This window comes from Rattus norvegicus, chromosome 7 (genome assembly GCF_036323735.1).
Source record: "Rattus norvegicus strain BN/NHsdMcwi chromosome 7, GRCr8, whole genome shotgun sequence".
In the NCBI taxonomy this organism is placed as follows: Eukaryota; Metazoa; Chordata; class Mammalia; order Rodentia; family Muridae; genus Rattus; species Rattus norvegicus.
In genome coordinates, this window is record NC_086025.1 from 127559057 (window position 1) to 127572292 (window position 13236).

Sequence of the window (13236 nt, forward strand, 5' to 3'; positions counted from 1 at the left end):
AGAAGGAGGTGGATCTTTGTGAGTTCAAGGCCGGCCTGGTCTACAGAGCAAGTTCCAAGACAGCCAAGGGCTACAGGAGAAATCCAGTCTCAAAAACCTGTTTTGAAAACAAACAAACAAAATGTTTAAATTTGCCAGGTGGTGTTAGACACACCTTTAATCCCAGCACTCAGGAGGCAGAGGCAGGAGGATCTATGAGAGTTCAAGGGGAGCCTGGTCTACGGGATCAAGGTCTAGGACAGCCAGAAGTCAGGGCTATACAGAGAAACCCTGTCCTGGAGGTGGGGATTAAAAAAAAAAAAAAAAAAACACAAAATGGGTCAATTTCAAGTTTACCTGAAAAGTAGTATCGTTAGGCCCACGAAGAAGAGAGAAGAAAATAGGACTGTTTTTACAATGATTGTCATCCCGGAGCTGACTTCAGAGACTGTAGTAGTGCTTTGATACATTGGTAGTTAGATCACAGAGAATAATAAGAAAGGAAAGTCTACAGTAAATAGGTACGTGAACTTCTCCGTACACTTCAAGGTAGGATAAGACAGCCCTGGTCCTTCATCTTTTTTCTAAATTCCTACAGGAAAGATATAAAATTCTCGAGCTGATGAGAAGGAATTTCTTCACTGGCGTCAGAGAAAAGAAAGCCTCATGGAGTTTTCTTGGAGCAGTGACCCTGGGGCAATTCTATAGCGAACCAACCCCACAGTCCTCACACGGCCAACTATCTCCACGACACACGGAGCCCTGGGAGAGCGGATCCCCTGGGAGAGCACCTTCCCTACCCAACTCTTGTATTTCCCAGACTTTACAAGTAATTGATCATCTTCTCGATCTAAACGGTTTAGCATACGCCTGCCCTTCGAGGTCCTTTCCACTCGCCCACGTACAAGCACAGCAAACTCTGTAACTGGTTTTACATTTATTTTCCTTAATTTTTTTCATCCCCTGTATCTATCCCCTCCATCCCCATGCCCCCTTGAAAACTCTGTGCTTCTCTCCTGTCAACCTCTCAAGGGAAGGATGCTGTTTCCTTTCAACCCCTGGATCTTAGGTCAGAAGCATTGCCTGTTTGTCTGCCACCGACCTCTCCTGCTGGCTCCTCCCCTTCCACTTCCTTTGCAGATCTTGCCCTGGTCTTCATCTTCTCCCCTCATCCTCCCTCACAACTCTTCCTTCACTGAGACTCCTGGTTTCCTGTCTTGAGCAGAGGTCATCCATGTGGGTCCAACTCCACCCACATTCCCTCCGCCTCGTCTGCACCCTGGCTGTTTGCTCTCCGTGTTAGCCATCTACCGCCATGCTCATCTCTACTTTTTCATCATTAAAAACCTCACCATCTACGGGAATTTTTGATCACACCTATGCTGCCACCGTCCCTTTATCAGTTCCAGCTCCCAAGTTCTTAGGCATCATGGCTTCAAACCATTTCTGTCCAGAAAAATACTGTATTTAGATGGTGAGCTGTAGCACAGCGTCTAAAACCTGTCCAAGCTGTCTACCTGAGATTTTGTACGTGTCGACTCTGCAGTCTGATGTACAGAGTCCCATTACCCTCTAAACCACGGGGACATCAGCTCTCCTCGGTACCTTTGTGCTAACCTCCTGCTCAATCTTTTACAATCCACATCCTCAGGGGTTCTCACCAACCAATAACCTAATCTATAGGATTCATCTATAAGATATAAGAACCTGTTTTCTTTCACACACACACACACACACACACACACACACACACACACACACACGGGGGAAAAGGTGATTTAATTTTCTGTATAGCATGTCTAGCTAACGCGTTCACTGTTTACTGTCCGTCAGTTCCACTCGAACAGGAAATCTGCCTTACGCAATACTGACTAACCCACAATCAGAACAGCACCAAGTGCATAGTAAGTAGTAGTGATGAAAAAGAAGGAAGCGTTAACTTTTTGTCTACGATATTCAGGAATGGTATTAATCAACTGCTACTTGTCTTTGGGAATAATTCAAGGGACAGAAGAGGGGCAGAAATACCACGTGCAAGAACAATCAAAATGGGCACTATGTGTGTGTGGAGGTGGGGGTGGGGAGCCCCGACACAGAGCAGTGGGGATAGGGAGAATACAGCTGAAGTAATGCTGACCAGGAAAGGTAGAGAACACCCTGTCAAAGACTGGCATCTGTCCCGTGGAGGTGTTTCTAATGGCAGCTCTGACCAAGTCCACAGGGGTCTTCGGAACCCTAGGGATTGTAGGAAAACAAAGTCCACAGGAAGACTTTCCGGGCTAGACGTGGAGACAGTGCAGCTCAAATGCCTGGCAGCCAAGCAGCTCGTAAAGAGGCAGACGGCAAAGGCGGGCACGTGGGACGAGGGTGGCAGGAGCTCCTCCTCCGCTCCGCAGGGCGAGCGGAGGATGCGGAGGGACCCCCCACTCCCACCCCACCCCGCTTCCTCGGCTACCACCACCACGCCTTCCTCCCTGGTCCACCAGTCTTGGACCCACGGGTAACCCGACATCCCACAAGACTCAGCCAGCTCTACCTCGCTTCCGAGAGAAAGTGGCCTCCCTGCGACACAGTGCGCATGCCCAGAAGCCTTTCTGCTGCCTAGCCTCTTACAGGGGCGTTTAAAGGGACAGGCTCCGGTTGGTGTAGCTCCTCCCTGGGTGGAGCTCGGGAGGAAGGGCGTGGCCTTCCGGGTTGGCTCCGCCCCTACATTCTCACCCCCTAGCTGACCTGCCTTCCTTGTCCCACAGAAGGATTTGGTACCCGGTGGCCCGCATCATCCGGATCGCAGGCAATCTGAAGTCCCCTCGTGGCCCTGTGTCCTCCACTCCCGAGTCCTCGCGGGACCGTGGCGGGGCGCCGATCGCCTTGTGCAGGAAGCGAGGAACGTCAGAGAGGAAGTAGGTTGTGTGAGGAAGGCTGATCTCAAGCCACGATCTCTCCGCTGTCCTCTGTCCCGGGCCGGGTTGGCGATCGGTCGCTTTGCCCCAGAACCAGGAAATGGGCGCACTCCCGGCAGAGGAAGCTTGGGGAGCCCCACAGCCTCTGCGCGCTGGTCTGCTGCCCGGGTGTCTCGCTTGCTCGCAGTGGGGAGCATAGGAAGCTGACAGTCCATCAACAGGTAGAGGGAGAGGTAAGCGCAGGACAGATTGGAAGCAAGAGGGGACAGAAAAAGCAAAGCCCAAGAGAGCAAGAAAGCACCATTAGCTTTCGGAATGGACACAGTGGCCCCTAAGCAGGAGATTTAAAAAAAAAAATCTGTTTTCCGTTCCTGGGAGTAATCCTTCAAGATATAGGATATGTCAGAGAACTCAGGTTTCCTTTACTCTCCTATTTTCATGCTATTTTGCTTCCTACATGTTCCAGACTGACCGAAGGCCAAACTTGGGCCTTCCAGTCTTGTCTTAGTCTTGTTTCCGGTTCAAACAGAAGAAAATAAATAAATAAACAAACAAACAAACTAGGAGACATCTTCGCACTCTATACCAGCATAGACTTCTATTGATTGCACTGCAGAATACATCCAGCTCCGGGACACTAGAACCTCTACACACATCCATCTATATTTTTGGAGTCGTCTTCTAGCTGTATCTTCCTGCTTCTTTGTCTTTACTCCCACATCCTATGGTCCAGGCAGCCCCTCTTAAGGTATGACTGTAGAGCTGTCTTCATTGCTCTCTGAACGCTCACTGTGAGAAGAAAGTCAAGTCTGAAGCTTTAAGACCCTGGGACTCCAATCCCTCGTCTCTAACCTCACCTGCTTCTTGCTGTTAGGTCTCAAACCCAGGACAAACAGCTGAGATGCCTATCAGTATATCAAAGCAGATGCTGGCTACCAGGTTCTCCTAGCACCCCCTAGCCTCTGCTTGCTACAGGGTCCTCCTGGGTGACACCTCTGCCTTCTATCCTGAACTTCCCAGCTTCCCTCCCTCAGCTCCTCTGGTCCCCTATACAACAGCCAATTTGGCTATGACAGTCCTTTGGTCAGTCTCACCTGGGGCCACCACTCTCTCTCCCCTTCCCTCTCTTCTCCCTCCCCCTACCCCTCACATGGTGAGGCTCAGTCTGTGAATGTCTACTCTGGACTCTTCCAGATAGCTCTGTCTTTGCATGTGGCTATGCTCTCCTGCATACCTATAATAAACCTCCTCATCCCCTTAAGGAGCAACCATGCCCCGCCCCCTTATTTCTTTTCTCCAATCAGAAGCACTTCCAAGTTCTGTGCCTTCTACTCATTTTTCCCCGGAAACTTTCCCAGCAGGCACCTCACCTGTGGCTTTCATTAAGATCTCACGAGGCCCAGAATGACGACCCCTTTTAACCCCTTTCTCCCTCCACCTGACACTGCCTTATTTACCTTTCTATGACGGCGATAAACCACTAAGACCGCCGCCACCTTGAGCTTAGGGGCCTAGAAGGATCTCGAGCACAGTGGGAGAAGGTGAATGGAACCCCACAGGCTGACAAAATGGTTGGGGTGGAACAGCAGCTGAGCTCACATATTGAATGACAAGCAGGAAGCGGAGAGAGCACACTGGAAATGGCTCACACCTTGAAACCTTGAGCTCACCTCCAGTACCTTCCTCATCCTCCCTAACAGGCATGGTGGTTTGAATACGCTTGGCCCAGGGAGTGGCACTATTAGGAGATGTGGCCTTATTGGAATAGATGTGGCCCCGTTGGTGTGTCACTTTGGGTATATGGGCTTTAAGACCCTTCTCCTAGACACAAGGGAGGCAGTCTTCTCCTGTTTGCCTTTGGAATAAGATGTAGAACTCAGCTCCCCCTGTACCATGCCTGCCTGGATGCTGCCATGTTCCTGTCTTGATGATAATGGACTGAGCCTCTGAACCTGTAAGCCAGCCCCAATTAAATGAACTGCATTGGTCATGGCATCTGTTCACAGCAATGGAACCCTAACTAAGACAAGTCACCAACTGGGACCCAAGTACTCAAATGAGGGACACCTATGGAGTCCATCCCATTCAAATCACCCCAGGCACTGTACAACAGACGGCTAAGTGTGTTCTTAGCTTGCTACCTTCTAATCCTTCACTAGAATAAAACTTCCCTGTGTCCTGGCCTCCTTTTTTCTCTCTGTTCTCCTTAACGTCCTATTTTCAGGCACTAATATCTGTCACAAACAGGACGCGTTTTGGTGAACGGATGACAGTATACACGTTAGTGGCCACTGAAGTAAGCAGCGTTTAGGAGTCATGGATGTCCCCTCGGCATCCGGAAGGTCTTTCGGTGGAAGTATCAAGAACAAACGGAGTTGTCGTAGGATGAGAGTCATAGGGAGAGCTTAAGTGGAACATTTTTGTTTGGGTATAGGGGGAAGTTCATTTAAACATTTAAGATTGGGTGAAAGCATAAGGAAGAAGGAAACAAGGAGAGGAGCCAGAGTGGGAAGGAGTCAAACATTCAGAAGCTTGCTGGGCTTTGTTTGTTTGTTTTGGTTTTATTTTATTGTTGTTTTGTTTTTTTTTTCTTTATTTTTGTTGTTGTTTTGTTTTTCTTGTTTTTTGGTCTGGTCCCTGTGTCTTTGGGCCCCATCTCAGTCGGGTTTGGGTTTGTTTGTGCACAAAGGCCAACCCCCTAGCAGTCAGAGCTAGTCTCCTTCAGTTCCTGAGCTCTGCAGCAGCCTAGGAACTGGGGCTGGTCCTGACGGATGCTAAGCTGCTTTGACGTGCAAGTTCTTCTGAGCTCTGAAGGGACAGAGAGGTTCACGGACGCAGAGCAGGCTCCAGTCTAGCTGCTTTAGTTCTGAGTCCCGGAAACACTCAGAGCGGTAAGAGAGGGGCGAGCAGGATGGCCCATTGGGTCATAGGTCATCCAAGCTGATTGGTCTCCCCAAAGGTCAGTGATGGCCCATTGGTCTTCCCCAGAGGTCATCCAAGCTGCTCTCCAGGGTCTAAGGGAACTGACTTCGACCGCCTCAAGGTGACAAAATGAGCAATGTAGGAGTGCCTCAGAGGATCTATCCCAGGAGCCACAATAAAACATAGCGAATAGGAAAGATCCAAAACGTTAAGTCGGGAGGTAATAACTGTACAACCTTGTGGGGAACATTAAGAGGCAAAGTTAATGAGGGAGTATCTTTAGATGGAGACTAAAATGAGTTGCGTTTATTAGTAAGGTTAAACGAGGAGTTGTTCTGCGTGGTGGAGAGTAGCATCACGGCAGAGTGCACTCGGCGGAGCCAATCTGCTTACCTCGTGGTGTGGGGAGCGGCAGAGTAAAGAAGGAGGGAAGAAGAGATAAGACGGGGAACAGGGTCCACGTCCTTCGAGGCACACCCCTAATGAGCCTGTTCATCTAATTAGGCCTCGCCTCCTAACGTTACCACCAGTTCCTGCATCCCATTAAGTTAGGACTCCATCCATGGGTGGACACACTGATAGATAGCAGGAGGGTCTTCATGACCCAAACATACCATCCTCCCAACGATAGTGACAAACCCTCTCAAACAAGACCTTTAGGGAGATATTCCAATCCAAACCATACCGTACAACACCAGTATCTGTAATGGATAAGTCACAGTTTGAACAGAATGAGTTTGGTCCCTAACTTGTGAAGCATAAAGTCTAATGGCAGAGACATGTGGTAGGCAAGCAACTAATTATTTGATTATAAATGCATTGTGCAGTGAGGGGTGATTATTAGGTGTGATGGAGAGTGACAGCCAGAGAGACACGAGTCCTACATAGAAGCCTATACGCAGACAAACGTTCCCTCTTATGGTCTCATAGCTTCTATACGCTGCACCATTTGGATCTATGATGTATCCAAGATTATAGAAAACGAATAGAAAGGAATCATTGAGAGAATAGCTCGAGTCTATTCCTCTTGGTTAATTGGAAGGAAAAGATCGTTGTCCGCTGAGAATAAGGGACAGAGAAAGCGGGGAGAGCGCTAGAAGAGGGAAATGGTCACCAAAGACAAGGAGAGAAAAGTCAAAGGTTGAGAGTTCTGGAGGCCGGGTGGGAGGGCATGTTCCCATCAGTCTGTGCGGTAACCCAGAGCTGTGCTCAGCGTCTCCATATGCAAGGAACATCCAGAGATGTCTCTTAGCTGCTGCCCTCCAAGGTGGAATACTAGGAACCAGGAGGATCTAACAAATAAAAGTGCTATCAAGGGAGTAGCCACAGTATCGGGCTACGGATTCTGCCTTACAGAAAGCAGTAAATTGTGCAGGTCTCACAGGCTCAAACCAGTTCTTCTAGACCTCATAAACAGGAGGTAGGTAGGACAGTAGGACATGTCTTTTTTTTTTTTTTTCCGGAGCTGGGGACCGAACCCAGGGCCTTGTGCTTCCTAGGCAAGCGCTCTACCACTGAGCTAAATCCCCAACCCCAGGACATGTCTTTTAATGCTATAAAAATTAGCTTCTTTTTTTGACTTTTACCACAGATTGTTGGGTAAAAATCTTTAACAGTAGGTGCTGCAGAGATGCCTCAGTGGTAAGCACTCTTGGCACTGTGCAGAGGACACAGGTTCAGGTCCCAGCACCCACATAGTGGCTCAAAATCGTGAACTCTAGTTCCAGAAGATCTGGCGCCCTCCTCTGACCTCTGCAGGCACCAGAAGGGCACATGGTGCACAGACATACACACATGTAAAATACTCATAGACATGAAATGAAATAAGTACACCATTGAAAGCATTTTCATAATAAGTGAGTACTGATTGAAAAAAAAATAAACTCAAAGGTAAGTCTCTTGTTAATTTAATAGATTTGACTCCTGAACACTGTCCCAGGTCTCTCTCCAATAAGCACGCTGCTTTTTATAAATTTCACCTGAAAAATCCCAGCGTCAGAATGAAGTTTTCCAGTGTTTGTGGAGAGGAAAAGGAGAGTCCTGGAGGGTGATTAGATGCCCTTCAATGGGAGGGGGTCAGAGTGAGAGCTCTGTGCTCAGATGGTCAGATGCCAGCATCTCATGCAGTACAGCAATCAAGGTATGGTGGGTAGCTTCTAGATGGGTTTCTCTATGTAGCCCTGTCCTGGAACTCACTCTGTAGCCGAGACTGGCCTCGAACTCAGAACTCAAAGATCCACCTGCCTCCCCGAGTGCCGGCATTAAATGCATGCGCCACAACCACCGGGCTGACTTGTTGTAGAGTTGTGATCGGAATTTTTCATATTCCAGGTAGAAGATGAGCAAGCCTTTGACACCGTCAACGTACGTACGCAGCCTCAATGTTGGAATCCTCAGGAAGCTGTCGGATTTTATTGATCCCCAAGAAGGCTGGAAGAAACTAGCAGTAGCTATTAAAAAGCCATCGGGTGATGACAGATACAATCAGTTCCATATAAGGTAACGTGGCGTTTATTTTCCCTTTTTAAATCTTTCCCATCGCAGCGGGCATGACTGCTGTCTAACGTGACAGTTTAGAAGGCGAACCTACCTTTCTATCATGGCGGTGGTGTTGGTTAATATATGATGTTTTTGCATATAGAATTTTTGCTGGAATTAGCAGCATGTCAGAGCTAAAGTTGCGAGCCCACAGGTGTGTTTTGGAGCTAGAATCAAGCTCCCCACCTTTGCTCTGGTTCAGTTTGTTGGACTAAGAACAGTTTACCCTGCTTCGGGCTCTGCGCGTCCAAACTGAAGAGACAGAAGGCTATCATAAGAATCGAATGTGATTTTAGAGTCTAAACTTTGCAGTGTGTGAGCAAGAATGAGTGCCCAGACATCCTTACTCACCCAGGACTGTTGGATCTAAGATTTTCTAACTGCTTCCTGTCATCCCCGCTCTTAAATCTCTCCTCGATTTAGTGAAACACCAGTTCGGATTTTAATTTTGGGCTTTGTGTTTTCAGTAAAACTCAGTATCGAATTTTGCCTTGCATATCATGAAAAGATAAGTTCCTCCTAATTTTTTAATCAGTCTGGTGGGGACTCTAAAGCCTGGGATCCCATGTTGTCCTTCCAACAGATGTCTGCCCCAGCGAAGGCAAGCATCGTAAAGTACAAGGGGAAAGCTCGCCTTCAAACTTGAGAACCAGGTTCCCAAGGATAGTTTGTTGTTGGTTCCATTGAGACTGGAAGGGGGGCTTCTGCAGCAGTTATTCCAGAGAGAAGGGGCTCTTCTGAACTGAACGGTGCCAAAACACTGTGAGGATGCCAGAGATTATGCAGTTAGCAGCCACCAGTGAAGACTGGTTCCCACAAGACTCATCAGGCCCCAAAAGTTTCATACACAAATACTATTCGCATCAAGGAGAACATTAACTGTTGCCAGTGACAGGGTCTGCTGTAGCCAAGGCTGGCCTCAAACTTGCGAGGCTAGCCTAGGACAGTGGATCCCCGGGCATCTATCCTGTAAGTGCTAGTATGGTAGGTGTGCTCCAGCTTGAGAGGGGTACTTGACTTGTGAAGAAAGCTGAAAGCTGAAGCACATCCCGTTATCCAAGTGGTCAAACTCTGTGCCACCATTTTGTGCCTCTGGGTGTGGTGTAGCAGGAAGAACGCATTACCTATCCTGTGTAGTTCCTACCCCCCCAAAAAAGTTAATTATGATCGAAATTACTAATTAAAAGTAGTCAGGTAACTGGAGATGGTGAGACACAGACAAGATAACTGGCCTGCGCCGTAGGGTGAGAGACAGACAGACAGATGACAGACAGACAGACGAGGGAGTGGCGGTGAAAGAGCATTTGGAAGAGCACAGATGTGGCCAGATGTTACCATTTGACCAACTGGTAAACCTAGATGGAGAGTAAGCTGTTCGCTGTGCTATTCTCTCAAAAATTGTATTAAGTTTGAAATTTTTCCAAATAAAAGCTTTGGAAGAAAAACAAAGTGGGCTGTCATGGTTAAGTTTTCAGTGTTACTTTCTAAAGCTAACTTTAAACTTTAAAGAACCGAAATGTAAAAAAGATGATTGCCCTTCTATTTAATTAAATATGGTTAAGACCTACGCGTAGGCACATTCTGCTTCATCAAACAGGCTCCTGCATTTGAAACTATGTAGCTAGAAGACTGAATATGTAGTGTGAGGTGCATGTAAGACATTGCAATATAGCTAGGTGGTCTGAAAGTACACACTTTGGCCAGAAGAGCTCCGAATTCGGATCTGAACTTGAGTACATTTGAGTGCCCTCTGTGACTCACAGCTAAGCACTCCACCCATCCCAGCCTAGCAGTCTCACAGTAAACTAGTAACATTCGCAGACTGTCTCTACAGCTGGTTCTATCGTGTAGACCTCTGAGTAAATATTCAGGAAACATTTGGTAAATAATATTAACTGGTTGGTTTCAGTGGCATGAGTGTGTATGTTTGTGTGTGTGTGTGTGTGTGTGTGTGTGTTAAGTGTACATGCTTGTGGAGGCCAGAAGTCAGTATCAGGTGCTTTCCTTGTCTCACTTCATATTATTCTTTGAAACAGGATATCTCACAGAGCTTGGAGTTTACCAATTCGTCTAGACCAATGGTTGTAAAAGTAACTTTTATTTTCCAGATGTAATTGTCCTCTCAGAGGCTTAGTGCTGAAATGGCTCACCCTTTCTAGTTCTTTCTGAACTCTGGCTGGGTGGTTCAACTCAGCTGTTCTAAGTCCAAATTCCTCTCCAAGCTGACTGATTCAAACTGGCTTCTCTTGACTTCTGACTGAATTGCTCTGCATGGTCTCAAACTAACTCTGGCAATCTGTTCTAATCTCCTTGCTCCTTATCATGCTCTGGCTTTTTCTTCACCTATAACTTGTCTCTGTAAAACTGTCTCAGTAAAACTGCCTTGCCTCTCTTTCCTGTCTGTTCTCTGGAGAATTGGACGTATCCTATCTCTGACTCATTCTATCAGATTTTTCTCTGATTTGTCACTTTGTCTGCAACTCAAACATGAGTGCTTCCTTCTACAAACTAACTTTACCTTCATTGTCTTGGATTAAAGGTGTATATTAAGGGCATGTCAATATTCCAGCCAGAGGAATTAAAACTATGTACTCTTGCAGGAGGGATTAATGGCATGGTGTACTAAGGGCATGTCTGTATTGCAGGCAGATCACACGGGTGTATCGGTGTTTGAATGTGATCTCTTTCCAGAGCAGCCGCTGCTGCCATCGTTGTCGTCGTTGTCATCGTCATCATTGGCAGCTCCTTTTCTGCTGTCTTTGCTCCTTGTTGGTGTCTTTCCTGGCTCTCACAGTCCCTTTCCTTCCCTGTCCTTAGGAGGCCCTGTGGCATAGTCAGAAGCATATATGAGGTGCAGAGATCATCACCGATTTTCATATGAGCTCTCCTCATGTATTAGCCTTATTCTTGCTTTTCAGGAGATTCGAAGCCCTACTTCAGACTGGAAAGAGCCCCACTTGTGAACTGCTGTTTGACTGGGGCACCACGAACTGCACAGTGGGCGACCTTGTGGATCTTCTGATCCAGATTGAGCTGTTTGCCCCTGCCACTCTCCTGCTGCCAGGTAAATGGGTGTGTCCAGAGCATGAACAGCTGCCTGGAGTGACGAATGGCAGACACAGAATCGTTTTACCATTTCGTGTCATGCACAAACCAGACATTTGAGTCTGTTCCTCCTGCCAGCTCTCCCTAGCTTTTAACATTCCGGATACCTCATACTGTGGACCATGCTGCTCAGGTGATAGACGCTCAAGGATTAGCCTGACCCCATCAAAGTCAGGTGGGAGGGTATTTAAAGGGATGCAGAACACAGCCTGTAAGGATTTATTCTTTGGAGAGGTGTCTCTCTCTCCACTCCATTCAGCTTCACCTTGACAAGACTCTCTTCATGGCTTCCTTACACTGCATCCCAGTGTGTTAGGATGGTTCTTCCCTCCTCATTACCTCACTGCTTTCTCCCTCTGACACACCGGTGGATCTCAACCATTACTGTGTGAAGAGTCTCCTAAAGTTCTTGTGGAGATTCCTGGACTCGGTGCCACACATCCTTAATGGGAGCCACAGCACTGAGTTTGATATCTAAGATGTTCTTTGTTCTCCCCCCACCTCTTTGTATGTGTTTGTGTGTGAGTGTGTGTGTGTGTGCCAGTGTGTGTGTCTGGGTGTGGCCTGTGTGTGTCAGTGTGTCAGTATGTGTGTCAATGTGTGTGTGAGTGTGTATGTGTCAGTGTCAGTGTCAGTGTGTGTTTGTGTGTTAGTGTGTCAGTGTAGGTGTGTGTCAGTGTGTATGTATGTCTGGGTGTGATTGTGTGTGTGTGCCTGTGTGTCAGTGTGTGTGCATTTGTGTGTGTGCCTGTATGTGTCAGTGTATGTATTTATGTGCATGTCTGTGTCAGTGTATGTGTTTTGGTGTGTGGCTGTGTCACTATGTGTGTGTTAGTATGTGTGTCCATGTGTGTCAGTGAATGTGTATGTCAGTGTGTGTCACTGTGTCTGGATGTGTTTGTGTGTGTGCCTATATGTGTGTCAGTGTGTGTGTGTGTATCAGTGTGCCTGTGTCAGTGTGTGTGTGTCTATCAGTGTGTGGATGTGTCAGTGTCTCAGTGTATGTGTTTGTGTCTGTGTCAGTGTGTCCATGTCAGCGTGTGTGTTTGTGTGTATCTGTGTGTCTGTGTCAGAGTGTGTGTATCAGTATGTCAGTGTGTGTGTTTGTGTGTTTGTCAGTGTGTGTGTCAGTGTGTGTGTGTGTCTGTGTCAGAATGTGTGTCAGTGTGTGTTCATGAGACATTATCTCATGTAGCCCAGACCGACCTTGAACTTACTATGTAGTCAAGACCAAAGTTGAACTTGCTCCTCTTGCCTCCTCCAGAGTGCTGGGTTTACAGGTGGGCACCGCCATGCCTGCTGGTTCTCTACTCTTACATGAGCAGTGTCCCCTAATTCCCTAATGGCCCTGAACCACTCTTGTAAACAATGTCACTCTGTCTATTCATTTTTATCACAGCCCACAGCATCTTACTGAGGTATCTTCCTGTGTTTCGTGAGGATGTAGGGCCAATGTCTGGAAGCTGTCTATGAGTTCTTCTTTGTCATAGTTATGGCAACATGACCACGGCGACTCATATAAGGGAAAAACGTTTAATTGGTGCCAGCTTACAGTTTCAAGAGTTTAGCCCATTATCATCATGGCTGGAAGCATGGTGACACACAGATAGATGAAATCCTGGAGAGGTAGCTGAGCATTCTACATCCAGACCAGCTGGCAGAGAGAGAGAAATTGGGCCTGGCTTGAGCATCTGAGACCTCAAAGCCCGCCCCCAGTGACACACTTCCTCCAGGAAGGCCACACCTACTCATAGCACCACTCCCCGAGCCTATGGAGGCCATTTCTCATTCA

At 47.5% G+C, this 13236-nt stretch overlaps 2 protein-coding genes across 7 annotated transcripts in view; one reads left to right on the forward strand and one right to left on the reverse strand.

Annotated features, from left to right (window-relative positions):
• Pus7l (pseudouridine synthase 7 like) overlaps nt 1-2880 on the reverse strand; it is a 23152-nt gene extending 20272 nt beyond the window's left edge. The window contains exon 1 of one of the 5 annotated variants that reach the window (XM_017595307.3): nt 2743-2880. The gene's annotated coding sequence lies outside the window, so the exon portion shown is untranslated. Of the gene's footprint in view, nt 1-336; nt 2074-2116; nt 2444-2515; nt 2670-2709 lie in introns of those variants that run through there. The other 4 variants (XM_039080339.1, XM_002729847.6, XM_006242271.5 and 1 more) reach the window with 4 other exon arrangements.
• The window catches only part of Irak4 (interleukin-1 receptor-associated kinase 4), a 26986-nt gene continuing 16470 nt past the window's right edge, over nt 2721-13236 (forward strand). The window contains exons 1-3 of one of the 2 annotated variants that reach the window (NM_001106791.2): nt 2721-2879; nt 8133-8300; nt 11258-11403. In NM_001106791.2, the coding sequence (NP_001100261.2) occupies nt 8140-8300; nt 11258-11403 (307 nt within the window). In that variant the 5' untranslated portion in view covers nt 2721-2879; nt 8133-8139. Of the gene's footprint in view, nt 2880-2974; nt 3113-8132; nt 8301-11257; nt 11404-13236 lie in introns of those variants that run through there. The other variant, XM_006242193.5, reaches the window with a different exon arrangement.